This window comes from Cebus imitator, unplaced genomic scaffold (genome assembly GCF_001604975.1).
Source record: "Cebus imitator isolate Cc_AM_T3 unplaced genomic scaffold, Cebus_imitator-1.0 Scaffold10, whole genome shotgun sequence".
In the NCBI taxonomy this organism is placed as follows: Eukaryota; Metazoa; Chordata; class Mammalia; order Primates; family Cebidae; genus Cebus; species Cebus imitator.
Window position 1 is genome coordinate 10,188,141 of NW_016107325.1, and position 22,676 is coordinate 10,210,816.

Below are 22,676 nucleotides of genomic sequence, written 5' to 3' on the forward strand. Positions count from 1 at the left end.
TGATCCACCCGCCTCGCCTCCCAAAGTGCTGGGATTACAGGCGTGAGCCACCGTGCCCGGCTCATTTGTATCTTGAAAGGATCCTGCTAATGTCTGCATGAGAAGTTCTATTAAGACATTCTGATTTTAAAGGTATATTTGCATCACCCATGAAATTTACTTTCCTGTAATTTCAGTATTAAGTGACACGAACTCATCTGTTAGTCAGAAAGTATTGATATGTGATGCAAATACATTTATTCTCAGTCTTACGGCTTTAAATTACATCTGTGAGTCAGTGACTCCGAAATATAGCTACTGCCTAGAGGTCTTGCGAGAACTCCAGATTCAGACATCCACCTGCCTGCTCATACATCCATCTCTACTTTCACTTCTCATAGGCATTTCAAACTTATAATGTTCAAAGCTAAACTCCTTACCTGCCCTGAAACCTTCTTTTTTCCATAATTTCCTTGTCCAGCTGAAGCCAACTCCATCCTCTAGTATAAGTAGTATGTAAGAGCACAGGCTTTGGGACTAGAGTACTCTGCATTTGAATCCTGACTCCACCACAAAGTAACTGTGTGGTTCTGGAGAAAATTCTTAACCTCTCTGTGCCTTAGTCCATTCAGTTGTAAAACAGAAATACTAATAGTGCCTTCCTCTTGGGGTTACTCTAGGAATAAACAGCACTTCCTATGAGCCAGGCACTCTGAATGCTTTACAACAGTTCAACATCATCACTGTTGTTGTTATTCTAGTAGTTCAATCAGGCCAAAAACCTTGGAATCACCTTCAACTATTCTTTCTCTTACTTTTCTAAACAAAACACTATAGGTCTAGATTCCAATCATTTCTCAAAGCACTTCCACCACAACTATACTGGGGCTAATCGCCAGCATTTCTCAAGGATGGCAAACAGCTCTCAAAACACTCTCCCTGCTTTTGCCTTTGCCTGCTCACCCACAGTCTGTTTTGCACATGGCAGAGTGATTCTTTAAAATAGAACTTAGATTACGGCACTCCTCTGCTCAAAACCCTCCAGTGACCTCGTGTCTCAGAAGAAAACCCCAAATCCTTATATGGCTAACAAGACCCTTCACCATCTAGCATGGGCTCTCTCCCAACCTTGTCTCTGACCTCACACCCTACTCACCTCTCTTACTCCTCCCCACTCCTCAAACACATGGCTTGTGCTCCTGCCTCAGGGACTCTGCATTTGCTTTTCCTTCTTTCTGCAAAGTCTTCTCTCAAATACCTGCATGGCTTACTCCTAAAGGTCTCAGCCTTCCGTGACCACCTCATAAGACTGAACCCCTCAACACTCCCTATTTCTTTCCTGGTTTATCTTTTCCCCACAGCTCTTATACTTTCTAACATACTATAAAATATACTTATTTGGTGTGCTTAGTATCTGGTTCCTCTCACTTGAATATAAGCTTTATGACCACAGGGATATTGGCCTGTTTGCCTAAAAAGAGTGTTTGTCTTAGAAGAGGAATCATATATGTATGTAAAATAATAAACTCAATGTTTAAAAGCAGTATAATTTTAAGTATTTCCTCAGTTCCATACTGTTTGAAAAAATCAGATTAAAAAAAATCTCATGACAAAAAATACACATAGATTTTGATTTTCTCAAAATTATAACCAAATCCAACTTGTGTCATCTTTTGTTACTTAACCTTTGTGCTGTCTCAACTGTCTGGTCCCAATCCTGCAAGGCTAGTTGTAACTTCATTTTCTTAATAAAGGCAGGAAGGAAGCTCGGAAAGTTCACGATTATCTGGTTCACAGTCTCCAGAGCACCTGAATAATTCTGCCTCATCTCCAGGCATTGTGCCTAATGGAAGGAAAAAAAAAAAACAGTGATATCAAAACTATGATCTTTCATATCAAAATTTTCATAACACAGAGCAGGCAGGATATGAGCATTTAATATTTGCTGACTTTTCTGTGAGGAGTAAAGTTTTTGTCAAAACAAAATTTTAAAACATTACAGAATAATACAAATAAATTATATAAGCTATTGTGTTTTAGAATTTACTTTTAAATGGCTGAAAACTGTGATGAAAGGATAAAATTTTTTAAAATGTTCTTGGAAACACCATAAAATAATGTTCCCATTTAGAACAGGAAAATTATCTTTTTAGATTAAAATGTTTCCAGGAAATTTTTTAAGTAGCATCTGAAATTTTAGAAATTTTGCATCTTTTTTAAGAAATTATTTTCAGGTTAAAGAATATGCGATTTTAAAGAACAAAAAGAACAAGAAAAATAAAGTTCAAACAAATCCCTCTACTTCAACATTTTCACTTCTATGAATTATCTGAAGGAAATAAGTAGAGCAAATCACAAGGAAGTATATAGATGATATTTATGGCAGAATTGTTTATGTATAAAATAATCCCAAATGGACCTAGAGGACAAAATCATAGTATATCTATTTAATAAAATCTTTAGTAATCATCAAAAATGATGATATAAATTTGTAGCTGTATATTTACTGACATGAGGAGATATTATACATAATAGTATAACTGGTTATTTCCAATAGTGATGTTCATTTTCTCATTCAGATTTTACTGCATTTTCTGAAAAAATTTTTTTACTATGTTCATGTACTACTTTCATAGAAAAAATAAAGCTGCAAATATAGTTGGTACATTAAAAAGAGAATGATGAGGCACATTTTTATCAACTAGCTTTTCTTTAAGAGAAAGAAAATGATCAAGAAAAAGGTATGGCCAATTTCTACAGCAGTGCTATCAGGTAAAACCTGAGGGTGGTGGGTCTGAACAATTATGTTCTATAGGCTCACTGTCCATGCAAAGTGACAGGAAAAGTGATGTGGGGACATTAACACAAGTCAAGACACTAATCCTCGTTGTCTATTACATCAGCATATAAATTTACTTAAATTAACATATAAACTTAATTGCTTTTTGCTGAGTCAAAATAATTAAAAAAAAATTTTTAAGGCATTTAGAAAGCATTAATAGGGATTGAAGAAAAAGTCCTACTTAAATATTTCCATCCTTTGCTGAGTTCTAATGACTCCATCAATTGCTCATCACTTAAAACGTATGTCCCATCATGTTATTTCTCTGTTCAAAACTTTGTATTGGTTGCCTGTTTCTCTAATTGAAGGTAGAAGCCAAAGCCCTTACAGAACAGGCCCACCACTCCTCCTAACCCCCATCCCACCTTTCTTCCCCAGGCCTTCACTTCTGTTCTCTTGGCTCATCCCACTTTGGCCTCCTGAATACTCCTTAAGTTGTCTGAACTCATTATCTCCTCTATTTGTAATACTTTCCCCAATGCCCACAGGGTTTTAACCCTCACCTCCTTAAATGTCTTCGCTCAAATGTCACTTTCTCTGACCACTTCATGTAAAATTGGAAGTTCATGCCCTCCAGCTTTTCCTGCTGTATTTATTTTCCATTGTACTTATCACCTTCCAATATACTACATAATTTACTTACTTATTTTGTTTATTGTCTGTCTCTATCAGTAGAATATAGGCTCCATAAAAACAAGAGGTTTTGTCTTGCTCAGGGTTTCTAATATCAAGAGTGATGCTTCACATACATAGACATACAATAAATGCTGAGGAAAGAATGTATGAAATAAAACAATAATAATGGTTACAGTTGATCCAGGATTCAGGAACTTTGGCAGGGAATGTATTTCTCTAGTGTGTTGCTCATTGTTCTGCACAAATGCAAGTCCCCCTTACAACTGTGAGCTGACAATAGTATCATGAAAATTAATCAACTTTTTTGAGCTACTTGGTTTTGTCAGGTTTCAAATATATTATGAATAAAATTTGAAGCATGATTTATTACCTTAGCTCCAACTCACCTTACCCAGCAGAGCAAAAGTATCATTCCCATCTTGGAGTCCCTCTTCAAAATACTTCAGTGCTTTTTTAGTGTAAGCATCTTTTCCTCTTGTAATATCAAGCCATGCTTTCAAAATGTGCCCCTGTAAAATAAATAATTCTATTTTTACATTTTTAGAAATGAAAGAAATAAATGTTAATAAAGAGCCTAATGTCATTTTTTGGCAATTAATAGCAAAAAGGACTATATCAAATAATGTTATGAACAATAAAATTCTGTTAGTGAAATCACATTTGAACCCTTGCCAGCCTACTGTCTTGGGAACTATACTACAAATTTCAGCCTTTAACATTAGTATTGAGCTCAATATTAAAATTAAGATGCTTATCAAATATTTCATTAGTGTTAAAACCATTATTTTTCTCTGAGATTTTGCTAGTAATTGACGATTAATAATGCTTAAACATGTAATTCAATATATACATGAGTATTTGTTGTCTCTTTATGGACAAACAGCCTAAATGAACTAAAATGAAATAACAGAAAATGTCTTGCTTCGCATATCTTAAAGATTCATATATTCTGGCAACTATTTTCTTAATCTCTTTGATTAGTCTATTGAATTTCAAATGACAGGTCAATGACCTGAGAAATTAAAAACTGAATAACTCATGGATATTTATCTTTTCACGTTAGTGGGCCCATGGGTTGTAAGACCTATATGATTGAAAAGAATATGCAAACTGGTTATTTTTCTGCTTAAGGTCAAATAAAAAACTGTGTAATATGCCCTTCTATTAAAAAAAATCTAGGGTAATTAACCAATTTATAAATCTTTAACTAAGATTATGTTTATCTCCCTGTATTTCACTTGAAAACACAGATAAGAATCTTAACCAATGCTATGTACTAAATCAGTGCCACTATTTGAGTGATTTTAACTATTGTCTCTGTGTGGATGATTTCCAACCTATATTTCTAGCCCAAAACCTTTTCTAAATTTTTATTTTTCCAGAAATTAATCTGCTATCTCCATCTTACTGTTCTGCCAGCACCAGAAATACAGCATGTCTTAAGTCAAATATATCACCTCCCTTATGATTAGCTTCTTATGCCAATGTATTTTCTAATTATGTTAACTGGTCTCTAATTTATTTAGGCTTAATGCCTCAACGATATACTAATACGTGACAACTTGTTATCTTTCCCAACTATTTATTATCAGTTCACAGGTCCTGTCAGTATTTAAAAATTCTGAACTTTATACTCACTGTACAATATTTTAGTGTAGTGCCTCAAAACCTTCTGCAAGAAAGTACTATCTTTTTCTTTTTGCTGCATTCATTCCAGTTTAACCTCAAGCCACTTCATTCTAGAAACCACTGTTATATGAATCTTTTGGATTTGCACCCTAATAAAATCAGTACCATGATTAAAGGTCTTCAACAGCCTCTCAATGCATGTCAAATCAGGTGCAAATATTTGTAACTAGCTGTCAAGATCCTTCAATTTGTCTCAATCTACCTCTCTAAGCTTTCCTTCCACCCTCGTTATCTCTGTATCCTGTGTTCCATCAAATATGAGTATCTCAGTGTACCCAGAAGTAACATGTCTCATTTCCATCTATTATTTCTCACTTTGGGAGTATCTACTTTGCTTTTCCATAATCTTTACCTGTTGAAATTGTATTCATCTTTCAGGTTTTAGCTCAAATGCTATTTCCTTCAAAAAAATTCTTTCACATTCTCTTAACACTTATACGCATGATCTCTCCTTAATTTAAAATAGTGCCTAGCACAAAGTAAGCAACCAATAAATGTTATCTATTATTTTCTTGCACAACTTAGTCACATCTCTTGCCTATCATCTACCATTTTTCTCACAATATTAGCCAAGGAGATGCTCTATGCCTCTGCTCAATTATTCATTCACAAAAGCAAAGTTTAGGTATTCTTTTCCTTTGCCTTACTAATCGTACAGATAATGGTGCCTTGTATCTGGAGCTGTTCAGTAAGGAGAGAGGGAGGAAAGGAAAGAATAAAACATGGAGGGAAGGAAGGAAAAGGGAGAGAAAAAGAAAGAGAAAAACAGAGGGAAGGAACCAGGGAGGATTAGTAGCATAAAACTAACCTTAGAGAATCCCTATTCTACAATAAATACACTATTAACCACTTGATAATCATAAATGGGTTAAAATAAAGCCATTATTTATAAAGTGGCACCAGAGTGGACAATAACAAAGAACTAAATCACAGATACTACTTGATATATCAATAACATAAGCGTCTTTTAATGTTATTATTTTAAAATCAGAGAAATAGTTACCTGTTTACTGCCATCTGACATTTTGATCATTCTGTCAATATATTCTCTCGCTTTATCATGGCGACCAACGTGCCATAAAAATAAGCCTGCATGGTATAAAGCTTTCTCTCCAGCTCCTTTACGTTGCTCCTTCACTCTGGCATCTGATTCCAGAATAGCTTCTCTATCTGGGAGGGGAAAATGATATTAAATAAAAATTAAATTCTGGATCAGGTATTTATAATAGGCCAGATGACTAACAAGGCAAATAATTTACTTCTCTCCATAGTGGTACTGTCTAACAGAAATAAAATGCAAGCCATATAGGTAACTTAAAATCTTCTAGTAGCCCTATCAAAGAAATAGAAAGAAACAAGTAAAATTAATCTTGATGCTTTATATAACCCAATATATCTAAGATATAATTTCAATGCATCATCGATATAAAAATTCATGAGATGTTTTGCATTCTTTTTTCTTACTAATTGTGAAATCTGGTATTTCATACTAAAAGCACATCTCAATTAAGATGATAAATTTTATTCAGAAATACTTGATTTGTACTTAGATTTCATAAAACTTCTGTCTGAAAAGCAGATATTTAGACTCAAGTTATTCCAAACATAAGTTTTCTGATAACTGAATCAAGTGTCACTTTTAAATTTAAAAAGTAAATTAATTAGAATTAAATAAAATTTCAAATTCAGTTCCTCAAACTCGCTAAAAAGGCTGTATATGGCCAGGCACAGTGGCTCACACCAGTAATCCCGGCACTTTGGGAGGCCGAGGTGGGCAGATCACCTCAGGTCAGGAGCTTGAGGCCAGCCTGGCCAACATGCTGAAACCCAATCTAAAAATACAAAAAAATTAGATGGGCATGGTGGTGGGTGCCTATAATCCCAGCTACGTGGGAGGTGGAGGCAGGGAGAATTGCTTGAACCCAGGAGGTGGGGGTTGCAGAGAGCTAAAATCATGCCACTACATTCCAGCCTGCACAACAGAAGAGATTCCATCTCAAAAAAAAAAAAAATTTGTATATGGTTAAGGATCATTGTAATGCACAATATAGCTGTAGAGTTTACATCCTTCCCCAAATAGAAAGGATATATGCTATGTTTTTTATAAGAAGACTTACAAAAATGTATAATATTTCTAACCACAATTGTTAGGAACAGTTCCAATATTAGCACTCAAAGTATTAATACTTCTTAAATGCAATTCTAAAATACATAAACATGCCAGCTATTGCTATGGGCCAGTAAAAAGATAGCATAATTGCTGTTACTTATATAGTTTAATACTGACTGCTTCCCTAAATGGATAATGCTATTCACTTACATTAAATCTATTTACTTTCTATATATATGAGTATCTGCTTAGGACACAGAAGTCAATCATACCCACATCCTGGATGGAATCAGAATCAAAATCAGCTATGCAATGAGGAGGAAGAAATGTACATTGAGGCCTGTGATTCTAACTGTTCTATCTTTCTGGAATGTCTATCACGGAGAAAGGTATGTGACTCTTCCTTTTAACTCTAATGATATAAATTTAAATGTGGAATTAACAAGGTACAATCTGAGTTAAGGAAACACAGCTGCTTCTCTAAGTCTACAGATTGCTTAGCAAGAAGACCCATTTCTTCTCTCCCAACTCCCCACCCCTCCAATCCCTTCAAAAGTGTTCAGTAAACAGCCATTATACAGAAACAGAAAAAAAAAAATCAGGGCAGGAGCAGGCATTGTACAGGAAATCTTTCCTACTCAGATTTCTATCACGTCCCTAATGAGGTATCAATCAGCTATAACACTGTCTGAATAAAGCTGTTGCCAGATTTAAGCCTTTTTATAAGCAGGGCTTACATCAGCATTCTGGAAGAATGTACGCTAACAATCTACGACTTTCCTAGGCAGTATTTACAGACATCTGGGCCCCTGCTAGAGCTCAAGTCCATTCAGCATCATTTTTGGTGCAAAGCAGAGTTAGCACTAAGGTGCCTCTGAACAGTATTTCTGACTCCATCAGTGTCCTGGAAATCACAGTTTCCAACAGAATCAACACTGTAAGAATAACCAATTAAATAAAAACTTAATTCTAAAAAGAAATTATTTTGTGCTAAGTTCTTTTATTTAGACTTACTGACTACAGCTCTCCCATGAAAATTCTCTGCTCTAACTAAACAGACACCCACTGGAGCATGGAGAAAAAAATCCCTGTGTACTAATGATCCACAGAAGAGCCTAATCCTGAGCCACTTCCATGTATTTGCCCATCCATTTCTCCTCTCTGGTGGACACTCTTCATATTCAAATTCTACCTGTCCTTCAAAGATCAGATTAAGTTCCAAACTTTCAGAAAGCCTTCTCAGCCTACTCTTACAGTTTAATAGTGCATATCCACTTCAATTAACTAAAAACTCATTTGTTTCATTTTATATTTAATAGAAACAATAGAATTTAATCTTTGTGGTTTTTAAATTTTGTTTTCTCCACTAGATTACCAACTTGATGTCATGGACCACTTATCACAATTCATTAGTATTATCTAACAGGATTAGGCATGGTGTCTTAAAGAAATTAAGCACATATTTACACGTTTTAAATAACTTTGTATTGATTTGTGCATGAAGGAGGTATGTCACGGATCGCTATAAAAAAAGACTCTTCTAATATTCAAGGAACCAGTCCATGACCTTTGTTTATTATCTAATTATTTAAAACACAATCTATACTTACAACCCTATTAGCTGTTACTGGATATATATGGAAGAAAATAACATCACTTCACCTTTATTATAGATAATCTGGATACTCTCTGCCTTCATCATTAAGTTAACTGTACATTAAGACAGTTCACGTAACTTTTTTATTTTCTGTTTTTTTTTAAGAGATGAGTGTCTAACTATGTTGCCCAGGCTGGCTTCAAACTCTTGGGCTCAAGTACTTCACCTCAGCCTCCCAAGTTCCTGAGATTACTAGCTTCAGCCACTGTGCCCAGCAGTTTACACAACTTTAATTGCTGGTTCAGGTATAAAGTTTCTTCTATAATCTAGTCATGATCTGGTCAGCCTACTACTGCATAAATATTTACTGAATATCTTCCAAGAGCTAGCCCTCATAAAGGGTTTAAAGGCTCTCAAGAAGCTTAATATACAGAAGAAATAAACCACATTGGCTGTATGTTTGCACATAAGTTGTAAACTTGGCTGCTGCAGGACAATTTATGTACATACGGTACCTGTTTTTTTGGCTATCCATTTTTTGTATGACAATTACTAATATACATTCCCCTTTAAGTGAACTAAAAAAAAATCCCTATGTACTAATGAAATCTCTGCCATAGGATATAAAGAAAACGAAAGTAGTGTAAGACACATTTATTGTGCCTGATGAATTTATATCCTTGTCAGGAAGATAAACACATGTATAAATTGTATCTACAGACAATATACAATACAGTGTGATCAGACTGAATGGCTTGGTAATTGAGAAAAATCAAAATGAATTGAATAGGAAAATTGTCCTAAGCATTGTACTTAAATACCATACCTGGATTAGGACTCATTTTATGGGCATATATCAGTGCGATCAGAGAACAAAGTGATACATCTTGTTTATTTTTAATAGCCTCAAATTCTCGAAGAGCTTCTTGAGTTTTACCTGAAAATCAAGATTATGATATGAAAAACTGTTCTTAGTGCAAAGCAAGAATTTAAAACTGATGAAACACATTTAATAATTAGCACGTACCTTCCATTAATGTGCCATAGGCATGATAAAACCTGAAGACTGGATCACTTCCATACCTCTTAATTCCTTCACTGGCAACCAGTGACACATGATGGAAATACCTCTCTTGACAATAGTAATTAATCAAAGTCTAAAAGGAAATAATGAGAAAATGTTATTAAGGAATTCTGGTGCTCTGAATTACTCTAAGAAACAGATATTAACCTAACATCTAGAATAATGTAAAGCTCAGGCAATGTGACTTTTTTCTCCCAAGTTCCTTAAAATATTGTTAATGGCTAGAACTCAATGTTAAAGATTGCAGAACTGAATGATCATAAAATTACCAAAATAATTCAATGTTTTCTAATAATTTCGATCCTTTTTCCTAAGGTTTTTGTTAACAGCACAGAAATGAGCCTGCTTTCACCTTTTTTCCTTTGCCCACATTTTCTTGAATAGTTTAGAAAACAGAAAAGCAGACAATAAACAGGAATTAAAAAAGAAAAAAAAGACAAGAGGCTTCCACTGCCAGAACATATTTTTAAATATCCAGTATTTTATTACAGCATTACAGAGTAATGACAAATTAAATTCTTCAATTTATCACCAAATGTTATCTTAATTGGCTTGAGTTCTGCAACAAATTGTCAGTTAAAAATATACTATTTTTCAATGGAAATGGCTCTCTTTAAGCTTTTTCCAAATTATATTTTTCCATTTATAAGACAAAACCACTATCAAGAGCTACTAACTTCTGAATAAAAATGGACCTGTGCTATCTACCATTTTTCTTGGGATTATGTCTAAGGCTTGGTCGCTAACCTCATCAAAGAGAGAAACCACACTTTCCCACCATTAATAGGATACACCTAATTCACCAGAAAGCAGTTTGGGCTATTCCACAGCATCCTACCTGGACTCTACATCTTGTTCAGTAGCAGTGAGAAATACAGGTGACTGACAGGATTGAAATCTAAGGCTGTCTAGACAGCTCTATTTTATTTATTTATTTATTGTTTGTTTGTTTGTTTGTAGAAAGTGATTTATTTAGAGAGAGAGAGAAACAGGAGAAGGGGAGAGAAAGAAACAGCTAACTCTCACACTGAGTGAGAGAATCCAGACAGATGGAATGCAGGAGAGGAAACAGCTTCCACACTGAATGGAAGAGAATAGAGAGAGATGGAGCTCAGGAGAAGACAGGCTTCCACGAAGGGAGTGCTCGTGGAAGGGGTATTTATTTATTTATTTAGAGACAGAGTCTCATTCTGTCACTCACGCTGAAGCACAGTCGTACAATATCTGCTCACTGCAACCTCTGCCTCCTGGGTTCAAATGATTCTTCTGCCTCAGCCTCCCAAGCTGGGACTTACAGGCACGCACCACTGTGCCTGGCTAATTTTTGTAGTTTTAAGTAGAGATGGGGTTTCATTCACCATGTTGGCCAGGCTGGTCTCAAACTCTTGACCTCAAGCTATCCACCTGCCTGCGTCTCCCAAAGTGCTGGGATTACAGATGTGAGCCACCACACCCGCCTGACAGCTCTGTTTTATAGTTTCTTGTTTCTGGCAGGCTATAGTTCACCTACTTCTCTAGACCAGTCTCTGTAATTTTATCTGCCTTCCTCCATGTGGTCACCGCTCCCTACCCTCCTTTTTAGTCACGTTTCTTAAAAATGTGATCCATACTCCATCTCCAGACTCCCACAGCACACCTCAGTGAAGCGCAGTTTTCCTCCAATGCTCCAGCCCCTAAAGTTGCAAAACGACCCCTTACTTTGCCACAACTGAGGACACGTTTAATAACCTCTTACTTGCCTTCCGTACACTACCACTAAGTATCTATAATCCTCCTGAAAGGCAGTGGCATAGCACCACAAAAAGGACACGAATTTAAAGGCAAAAAGACCTGCCTTTAAATCTCTGGACCTTCTTACAATGCGTCAGTCTGCTCATTTATAACATGTACTGTTTTGAATGACAACGGCCAAGTAGATGTGACAGACCATATGGCCCATAAAGTTTAAAATGTGTATTATCTGGCCCTTTGTTGAGAAAATTGGCCATTCCCTGCTCCGGAAAGAAAGAGAGTATTGGAAGATGAGGTTGGACAGAAAGGTGGGGTGAAAAGAGCCTCATGTTAAGTACTTGGACTTAATTCTCACGTCTAAGGGATGAGGAGTCCCATTTTTACATTAAAGCGTTTTATTAAAAAGTTCACTTGGGTGGTAGTGCAAAGAATGCATTTAAGGGTATGAAAAAATTTAAGGGGATGGCAGAATAGCTAGAACAGAGGATAATGTAAAATTTCAGGCAGAAAAACAAGACACTTCAGCATCCCCTAACCTCTCGCACTACCAAATTGTCCCCCATCTACTTACCACCATCTCACAGAATACACATTTTATTTACCTACTTGTCTGACTCCTCCTACTCATATGTAAGCTCCAAGCTTGGAAGAGTTTTTCTTGGTTGTATTACTTCAGTGCTTAGAACAGTGCTAGACATGTAGGAGGCATTCAATAAATACTTGTTGAATGAGCTGAATTAGGGTTTTCCCCCAACATTAATTAGCCTGTAAAATCCGAGAAGGCAGAGACTGTTCAGTTTTGCACACTGCCATCTCCAGCTTCTCCCGGACATACAGTAAGCCCTTCATAAATATTTGCTGAACGAATGAATCAGTGAACAAATGAATACAGAAGACCAACATCCTAAGTTATTTTCAAGCCTCGTGTCTTTAACTGTTTTTATCTGCCTTTCTTAAGTTGACTGTCATTAATATCTGCTGAATGGATGAGTCAGTGATAGAGAAGACGATCACCCTGAAATAACGACTCTTACATTTTTAAGTCTCACGTCTTTAATGGGTTGCATATGATCTTTCTGGGCTCTTTTTACTATCCACTGTGGGAGCTGACACTAGTTTGCCTTAAGTCCTTAAAAAGTCTCACCTGGAGGCGCTGTGTCATAGGTAACCCAAGCTTTCCTAGTAAACATGATGCAAAAGTAAACACAACCAGCTGCATGGGGACGAGCAATTCAGAAACAGCGCGCGGGCGGGCTGCCCAGACCTGGGGCTTTCCCAGCAGGGCCGGCGGAGGGCGGAGGCTGCAGGCCCACCCTGCAACTCGGGCGGCCGGGGCACCGCCGGGAAACGGCGGCCTAGCAAAGCCACCCGAGCGCCTTCCGCGCCCCCGAGCCAGCGGCCCGCAAAGGAACCCCGCCCGTCCGCTCACCTTCAACTCCTGCGAGTCCATGGCTGCCCCGAGGCCAGGCTGCGAGGCTATGGGACGTAGTCTCGCCGCAGCCCCACGGAAGACAGGAACTCAGGAACCCCAGGCTCCCGGAGCCCGCTGGCGCCCCGAGACCTGGCGGGAGGGGCGGGGCGCGGCCGCGCCCCCATTGGCTGCCGGCGGGAGGGGCGGGCCTGTGTGGCGGGAGCGCGCTGCGGCGGAGCAGGCGGGGCGGGGACCCAGAGGGAGGACTGCGAGGGCGATCCGGGAGGGTTCGGGCTGGGAAAAGGGAAAAGGGCCGCCGCCGGATGGTGCATCTGGAAAAGGAGGTCACACTGGGAAACGCCTGTCTGAGGACAGTGGTTGGGGGGCCGAGGAAATGGAATTAAGGAATAAAGGAAACGGAGGAGGAAGTAGGAAGAACGGGAAGTCTGTTTACCATCACTGACTGTGAAGGAAGACACCATGTTCTGCACGTTTGTCTGGAGGCCGATTCCCGCAGTGCGGCTCTCGGGAAGGCTGGGCAGCCGCGGGAAAAAACGGTCAACTTTCACTTGGGCGAATTGTTTTTTGGCCACAAGGTGGCGCAGAAAAAAATCACACGTTCTTAGCAGAAATGCGTTGAGCTTGGGCCGGTCTCTGCAGGCGTTGCGGCAATCTCCTTTGTTAGAATGCATGTTCCATTAGCCCGTTTTTACTTGCCCCGATAATAAGAGGGGCAAATAAGTTAAACTTTCAAAAAATCGGTATTTGTGTTTTTATTGATACTGCTGATTTTAAGCTGAGAATAAAGTTAGTCCCAATGCAAATTTTCATGTTTGCACCTATTAGGCAACTCAATCAGTTAAACACAGATTTCTTAAGACCAGGAAATTAAATTGAAATAGAATGGACTAAGAGATTTTCTATTTCTGCTTAAAGAAATATTTTAAATAGTACATAAGGTCTGAGATTTCAGTGATCCTTGCAGAATCTTTCACGTGGATTCCAAATTTTGATCTTAGTGTTAATGATCTTACTTTATTTAGTTGACATGATGCGTAGTTGCCTCTTCCAGATTTTAAGTTTCTTAAGGAGTTTATAAACATTGACTTTTTCCCCATGCCGATAGGTTATGTAAGGACAGTCTTGAGAAAAAGGGTAGCTAGGCTTTAAGGTGAAGCAATATTTCTCACTGGTTTCTCTTTAAAGGAATTCGCCACATATTTTCATGAGCATTTTTTTTCTTTCCAATATTCATAGTCCAGCTAAATGTCTGTGGTGATGAACAACTGGTAATATCTGCTTGTCTGATTTTCAGAGCTGCAAATTAATCCGAACTTGGTATACAGCAAAGAATACCACAGGGCCAGGGTGTTCAATGAAGTGTATAATCTTGAACTGTAAACCTTTGGTTATAAGGGAAAAGTTCATCTGTAAGGAAATATCTCAGGATCATGGTTAACAGAACAGATGATCAGCCTACCTTTTGGAGACCTTTGAAGTCATATTCATTTAGCCTGTTATTATCTTCACTGAATTTTGTTCTAAGGTTGAATTATTTAGCACAAAACACCATGCCTGATGTTTCATGAATGTTTATTGCATTAAAAGTACTCTGAGATTTGCTTTGACACTCATGGTGACTTTGTGTGCCCTGTGCCCTGATTAGATTTCATGTAAGAAATTTATTTTGAATCTCAGGCCAGAAAAACCTTGTCTTTGCAAAATCGATGCATTCCTTAGCATTAACATTTTTATTGGCTCACTTTTACGAGCTACAAACTTTTGAGTCTCATATCCAAGACTCTTCACCTCATTGTCTTTTCAAGCCCTATCTTCTACCTGCGCTTCAAGGAGCTTTTATTCCGGGTCAGTGGGACAAACATTCCTTCTTCTGGAAATGCTTTCCCCTACTTCGTTTTGAGCTTTCTTCACCTGAGAAAATCTCCTTCTTCAGAGTTCATTTCAAATCTCATGAAGTCTTTAAGGATCACCATAACTGGATGGGTATAAAAATATCACAGTGTCTTAGCAAGAATACAATCTCCCGCATCTGAGGGGGAGCTCTTATTATGCTAGCTACTTTTGTGACTTGAAGAAGTAATTTCCCTAAGCCTCATTTTGCTTATTTACTGAAAGCCTTACAGACATATTAAAAGTTCCTGACACATAAGTCACTGTATAACCAATAATTCCCATTAAACACACATAGTGCTCTATAACAGTGGTCCCCAACCATTTTGGCACCAGGGACCAGTTTCCTGGAAGACAGTTCACAGAAGATAAATGTTTCATGGACGGGGGTAGTGGGGATGAAACTTTACTCATCCTACTGATCTGTCTCACACTAGATCTTATTTCTTCTATCAACTATATATTTGTACACATTAGTCGATTTCTCTTCTTTCTGCTATTTCCATACCCTTTGTGTCCTCTGGTAACCAGCAACCTACTTTATTTTCATGAGATTGATTTTTGAGCTCCAACGTGTCAGTGAGAACACACAATATTTGTCTTTTTGTGCTTGGCTTATTTCACTTAATATAGTGACATCCAAATCTATCCATGTTGCTGTAAATAACAAGGCTTCATTGTTGTGGCTGAACAACATCCCATTGTGTACTAAATTTTCTTTATCCTTTCATTCATTGATGGGCACTTAGGTTGATTTCATATTTTGGCTCTTGTGAATAGTGTTGCAATAAACATGGAAATGCAGATCTTTTTCAATGTATTGATTTTCTTTCTCTTGACTATATATTCAGTGGAACTGGTAGAACATATGGTAGTTCTATTTTTAGTTGCTTGAGGAAGCTCCATCCTTTTATCCGTAATGGCTGAACTAATTTATATTTCCACTAAGAGAATATGAGGATTCCCCTGTCTCTACATCCTTACCAGCATGTTATTACTTGTCTTGTTGTTAAAAAGCCATTTTAACTGGTGTGAGATGATAACTCATTGTAGTTTTGATTTTCATTTTTTGGATTATTAGTGATGAGCATTTTTTCATGTCCCTGTTAGGCATTTGTATGATTTCTTTTGAGAAAAGTCTATTGAGATCTTTTGTTCATTTTTAAATCAGATATTTTTTGCTATTGAGTTGTTTGAGCTTCTTATGTAATTCTGGTTATTAATCTCTTCTCAGATGGAAAGCTTGTAAATAATTTTCTCCCATTTTATGAGTTATCTCTTCACTATAGTGATTGTTTCCTTTACTATGCAGAGGAGATTAGCTTGATGTAATCTCTTTTATCTATTTTAGCTTTGATTGCATATGCTTTTGAGGCCTTACACATAGGAATTTTTTTCTATATCATCATCCTGGAGCATTTCCTCAATGTCTTCTTCTAGTAGTTTCAAAGTTTCAGGTCTTAGATTTAAGTGTTTAATTTATTTTGATTTGATTTTTTTATATGGTAGGAATTTGGGGCCTAGTTTCATTCTTCTACATTTGGTTACACAATTTTCCCAGCACCCTTTATCGAAGAGACTATCGTTCCCCATGGTGTTCTTGGAGACTTTGTCAAAAATAGGTTGGCTATAAATACATGGATTTACATCTGGATTCTCTGTTCTGGTCCATTGTTCTATGTGACTGTCCTATACACATTATATGGTCTATGCCCACGCAATGCTGTTTTGGTACTATAGCTTTGTCATAAATTTTGAAATGAGATAATGTGAAGCATCTAGCTTTGTCCTTTTTGTTCAGGATTGTTTTGGCTATTAGGGTCCTTTGTGGTTCCAGGTAAATTTTTTTTTTTTTCCATTTCTGTGAAGAATTTCATTCTTTTTTTTTGATAAGGATTGCACTGAATCTGTAAATTGCTTTGAATAGTACTGACATTTTAACAATATTATTCTTCCAATCTATGAGCATGGAATATCCTTCCATTTTTTTGTATGTGCTCTTTAATTTCTTTTATCAGTGTTTTATCATTTTCCTTATATAGATCTTTCACATTTTGGTTAAATTGACTTCTAGGTATTTTTTTAGCCTCCTAAGCAACTAGAACTATAGGCACAAGCTATCATGTTTGGCTGTTTCTACATTTTAAACTGGTTGGGACCTGTTTTGTGACTTAAGATATGGTTTATTATTGTGAATGTTCCATGTGTTAATGACAAAAAAGAATGTTATTCTGTAAAGTTGGGTGAAATATTCTGTAAATGTTAGTTAGGCCTATCAGTGTGTAGTTTATCTCCATATTCCCTTTTTGATTTTCTCTCTAAATGATCTCTTCATTTTTGAGGATAGGGTAATAAAGTCCCCTACTATTATTGTATTACAATCTATCTCTCCCTTTAGATCTATTAATGTTTGCTGTACATACTTGGGTGGTCCAGTGTTTGGTGCACAGATATTTGTAATTGTTATATTTTCTTGCTGAAATGACTTCTTTATCATTATGTAGTGATCTTTTGCGTTTTGTTTTCTTTTGTTTTTTACAGTCTTTGATACATAGGCTATTTTATCTCCTGTAAGTACAGCCACTCCTGCTCTTTCTTGGTTTCCAATTATATTTAACATCTTGTTCCATCTCTTCTTTTTCCATCTCTTCTCTTTCAGACTGTATATTTATAGGTGAAGTTTTTTTTGTTTGTTTGTTTGTTTTTCTGTAGGCAGCATATAGTTGGGTCTTGGTTGTTTATCTATTCAGCCACTGTATGCCATTTAATTAGAGAACTGAGTCCCTTTACACTGAAGGCTATTAATAAGTAAAGACTACTGCCACTTTGTTACTTGTTTGCTGGTTAATTCAGAACTCCTTCCTTTCCTCCCTTCTTACTTTCTTCCTTTCTGGTTAAATACTTTTTCTCTGGTAGAATGCTTTAATTCATTGCTTTTCATATTTAGTGAATTATTGGTTTTTGCATTGTGGTTATCCTGAGACTTGCAAAAACACATCTTATAGATATAAGTTATTTTAAGGAGATGACAATTTATCTTAGATTACAAACAATAGTATAGAAAAAAGATAAAAACAAAAATCTATACTTTAATCCTATTCCCCCACTTTTTGACTTTTACTTATCTAAATTGACATATTTTTATATTATCTCTCTCTTAACAAGTTGCTGTAGCTATTAATGCTTTCGATAGATTTATCTTTTGGGCTTTGTACTAGAGGAGTGAATTGCACACCATGCAGTTATTACAGTAATCTGGGTTTGTCTATGTACTTCATTTTACTGGTAGGTTTTATACCTTCAATTTTGTGTTATTGTTTTCCTCTCAAATAAAAGAACTCTCTTTAGCATGTCTTTAAAAATGGGTCTGGTGGTGTTCAATTCTCTCAGCTCTTATTTGTCTGGGAAAGATTTTATTTCCCCTTCATATCTGAAAGATAGCTTTGCTAATTCAAGTGTTCTTGAATAGCAGTTTTTTCTTTCAACATTCTGAAAATGTTGGTGCACTCTTTCCCTTCCTGTGTGATTTCCATTGAAAAAATCTGTAGCCAAATGAATTGGAGATCATTTATATGTTATTTACTTCTTTTCTCTTGCTGCTTTTCAAATTCTCTCTTTGTCCTTGACCTTCGGGAATCTGATTATTACATTCCTTGGGGTAGTGCTATTTGGGTTAGATCTGTTTGATATTCTCTGACATTCCTATACCTGAATGTTTCTTTTTGAAGTTTTGGAAGGTCATCTGTTTTGTTTCTTTAAATAAACTTTCTACTTCTTGCTCTTGCTCTACTCGCTTTTAAACACCAGTAATTCGTAGATTTTGTTTTTTGAGGTAACATTCTATATCTTGTAAGTATTCTTTATTGGTTTTCATTCTTCTTTCTTTTTATTCTTCTGACTGTGCATTATCCAGCAGCCTGTCTTCAAGATTACTGATTCTTTCCTCTGCTTGATGCATTCTACTGTTGACAGCCTCTACTAAATTTTTACATTCAGCAAATGTATTTTACAGTTCCAATATTTGTTTTATTTTTAAAATTATTTTAATCTCTGTGTTTAATTTATCTGATAATTTTCTGAACTCCTTTTCTGTGTTAACTTGGAGATCATTGAGCTTCCTTAAAGCTGCTATTTTGAATTGTTGATCGGAGAGCTCACATATCACTATGTTGTTAGGTCCCTTGCTTTGGGGAAATCATGGTTCCGTCTTTGCTGTTGTTTTTTGTAGATGTACATCTACATCTTTGCATTGAAAGATTTATGATTTATTTCAGTCTTCTTTGTCTGGCTTGTCTTGGTTTTTATTGGATGTATTTGCTCTAAGGTTCTTTACCACTAGGCTGCTGCCTCCTTTTCAGCTGCATTGGCACCTTAAGCCCAGGTTTGCCTTGGCCCTACTAAACAATCTCACAGCTTCCCTTTCCAAATAGAGGAGACTCCAAAGGGAGTATCCTGGCAGTGTGGGTTGGCTGGATAGGGCTTTGTACCTGCTTGTAGAACAAACATTGTATAAGGTGGTCCTGCTGGGCAGCTACTCTATTTGGTGTTTCCTTTGCATAACAGAGCAGAGTTTCCAGGGCTGGGATGGTAGTCCTGCCTTCCCTTTGTCTCTACCTGTCCTTGGGAATATTTCTCCCTTTAGGTACTTAGGATGCTTCCCACTGTTTAATATTGAGGCACATCTTTTGCCTGGGAACCCAATATGGTGGAGAAGCTGGTTGTGTACCTCAATGTTACATTTTCTAGTGTAGAAACTCTGAGCTGGGGGAATTTTTTCCATGTGCTTGGTACTGGGCAGAATGGAGGGAAGAGCATCACAGATGTGGAAGTCTGATCTTGTTACTGTCTATATTTTTGTCAGTTCTTGGTGGCTCCAGGAACTGTCTCATCTTCACATTTGAGTTCTGGGATATTGATGGTTATAATCTTGGCACTGCATATTTGTTTTTTATTTTCTGTGGGAGAAGTGTGACTGAAGCCAGCTTGCTTCTACACTGCCATTTTATTACTGGAAATCAAGCTTTTAACATTTTTCTGTTTTAGTTTGTATATGTGTAATGGGTAATTGGATGTAGGGACTGTAATATTTGCTTTGTCAATGTTTAGACTTAATGGTATTATATGAAAACATTTCAAAATTTGAAAAGCACTGTGTAAAGGTTCACAGCGCATTTATAGGAAAACTCCGTAGCACAGACATAGGAACGCTGCTTAACCAGCTCTTTAAGTATGGGACAAGCCATCTGACAACTCTGAGGTTAGGATCCTAGCATATACCATCTATGGCTCTTTTCTTTTCCAAATAACATAGTACAAATGTATTATACTTTTGAATAGTGTATTACACTTTGAATAGTATTATGAATTGTAGTAGCTGCTAATGCAAAAAATCAGATACTTGTCATAATCTATTTCTTTAAAATTCTTTAAATGTATTCATTTAAATTATGGAGAAGAAGATAATGGTCAGTCATTTGCCGATTACAGTTCCTTTGCTAAATGGCACTCACTATGATGAAAGCTGAGGATGTAATCTGAGTTCTAACAATGTGTTGTTAAATCAGTTGTTCATTTATTCATTGAAGATTTAATGAGTTCCTGTGGCAGAGAACAATTTTTTTGTACCTACTTTCCTAGAGTTTAAAGTCTAAAAAGTAAATAAACATTAAACAGATCTTCGCAAAAGGGGATGAGTAAATTACAATAAATTACCAAATTTAATAATTGTTTTCAGAGCTGCAATCAAGCACCTAAAGTATGTGTTCTCTGCGAAGCTTTAGGGTTTAAGTGGCATTCACATCACTTGTTATAGTCCAGGAAATTATTTGACTGCATTTCTTCAATTGACTTCTTTTAGATTATTGTGTGTGTTTCTTTAAAAATACTCCAGCAGCTCACATACCTGATGGCTAAGAACTTCTAATAACCGTACATTTACTTCACCTGAATTATCAGATGTTGGGAATGTTTCTACTCAAATATCATGACAGCAACTTACCAGGAGAACTTTTTTTCTTGATTTTTTTGGCTAGATCTTGACATCTTATCTATGCAAAAGTAGGAGAGAGAAGACACAGAAAGATACACTTAAAAGAGTCTGTTCTTTTGAAATAGAAAGAATGAATTATTTAAGTGTTTACAACTGTGACATACAAAATGTCTTCAGACAAGATGCCATCTGTTTTTCCTTCTACTTCTTTAAATAGTCTTTTTTTCTAAGTGATAGAATAAGGAATAGTGATAACTCCTCCCTCTTGCCTGGTGTGACATTCAGATAAACAGTACAATATTTTAGATTTTACTCTTACGTCCAAGTTCACATCTGAAAAATCTTACCTGATATCAAATTCATGACATAGTCCTTTTGAATGCGAGAAAACCAATGCTCCATTCTGATTTTTGTCTTAAGTTTCAGAAAACATCAGGTCTTGACATTTGATTATTGATAACTTTGTTTATAGCAGTGTTTTCAGGTAGTCATCAAACTCTTTAGAGGAAACACATGCTAATGCTAAATGTTTGATCTGTAAAAATAAAGGAGTAGACAGAGACTTTAGTAGAATTGAGGTTGTGGATTCTGTTATGCTCTAATGTAATCTTCTTTGGATATATCACATCTAATTTTTTTCACTGATCTTTCTTTCCCTGACTTTTTCATTGGTTTCTCTCTTCCCTGCATCCATTTCAGCATCTGTCTATTAGTAGCCAATATGTAATGCTGCTGCTTCACTGAATTAACTGGAGAAGAGTCAAAGCTTTACCTCCCCTCTTAGATTCTTTGGCTGATTCTGAGAATGAATTTAATTGAAGACATTAACAAGAGAGAAGCATGCAAATGTGTTTAATATAAGTTTAATGTGACATGGGAGCCTTCATAAGCAAATGAAGACCCCAAGAAGTAAGAAAAGCTAAATGCTTTTATACCACATTTAACAAAGACAATTATAGAAGAGTAATTAACTTACATGGAGAGGCTAAATGGAAGATAATAACTATTTTTCAAAGGTCTGTTTATATTGAATTCTATTGGCTATGACTCCCTGTTGAAGAATGCTTCTTTTCTCTGGTTATAAGGGGGACATCTTTCACATAAAAGTTTTTAATCTCCTGTTTGTAGGAAGAAAAGCAGAGACTAGCATGCCCTTTTGCATCTACTGCTTTTCAAGTGTCGTTACCTTAATAATAACACTATGCCAAAGTAGCATATTTTGGGGTGGCACGATGTGCTACCCTTCCTGCCTCTAATCAGCATGTTTCAACTCGCTTGCCCTAGATACTTCTGCTCATGCCAGTTAGACTTCTGCGTATATAAGAGGCCAGAAGCTCAGCCAAGTATCACTTCACACTGATGCAGCATTCCTCTGTCCTCATGACAGCAGCCAGACACCATCTCCCTCAGAAAGAGTATCCCTTCCATTCGGAATAATGCTTAGAGGCAGAGGTTATGTTTCCCCCTACCGGCTGAGAAGAGTTTTTCCTCCCCTGCTCCCACCCCATGGTGTCCAGGCTCTTGCTTTTTATCCAACTCTAACTTTCTCATGTACTGGGCCTTTCTTATCAGCCCATCCACTTGTCGGAATTAGCAAAATGAAAACAGCTGGAGCTTAAGCCCCAGGTTCCCTCTTCAGAAATGTATTTATAACTGTGCCTTAATTTGTGGAAGTATGTGTCTATCCCCAAATGTTT

The 22,676-nt window shown here is 36.7% G+C and overlaps 1 protein-coding gene across 1 annotated transcript in view; it reads right to left on the reverse strand.

Annotated features, from left to right (window-relative positions):
• The window catches only part of TTC21B (tetratricopeptide repeat domain 21B), a 77,209-nt gene extending 63,954 nt beyond the window's left edge, over window positions 1–13,255 (reverse strand). Inside the window, exons 1-6 of the mRNA XM_037745787.1 lie at window positions 13,098–13,255; window positions 9,881–10,010; window positions 9,680–9,790; window positions 6,150–6,316; window positions 3,844–3,966; window positions 1,665–1,822 (exon numbers count right to left, since the gene is read on the reverse strand). Of these exons, the coding sequence (XP_037601715.1) occupies window positions 1,665–1,822; window positions 3,844–3,966; window positions 6,150–6,316; window positions 9,680–9,790; window positions 9,881–10,010; window positions 13,098–13,118 (710 nt within the window). The 5' untranslated portion in view covers window positions 13,119–13,255. The remainder of the gene's footprint in view (window positions 1–1,664; window positions 1,823–3,843; window positions 3,967–6,149; window positions 6,317–9,679; window positions 9,791–9,880; window positions 10,011–13,097) is intronic.
• Window positions 13,256–22,676: the final 9,421 nt, after the last annotated feature.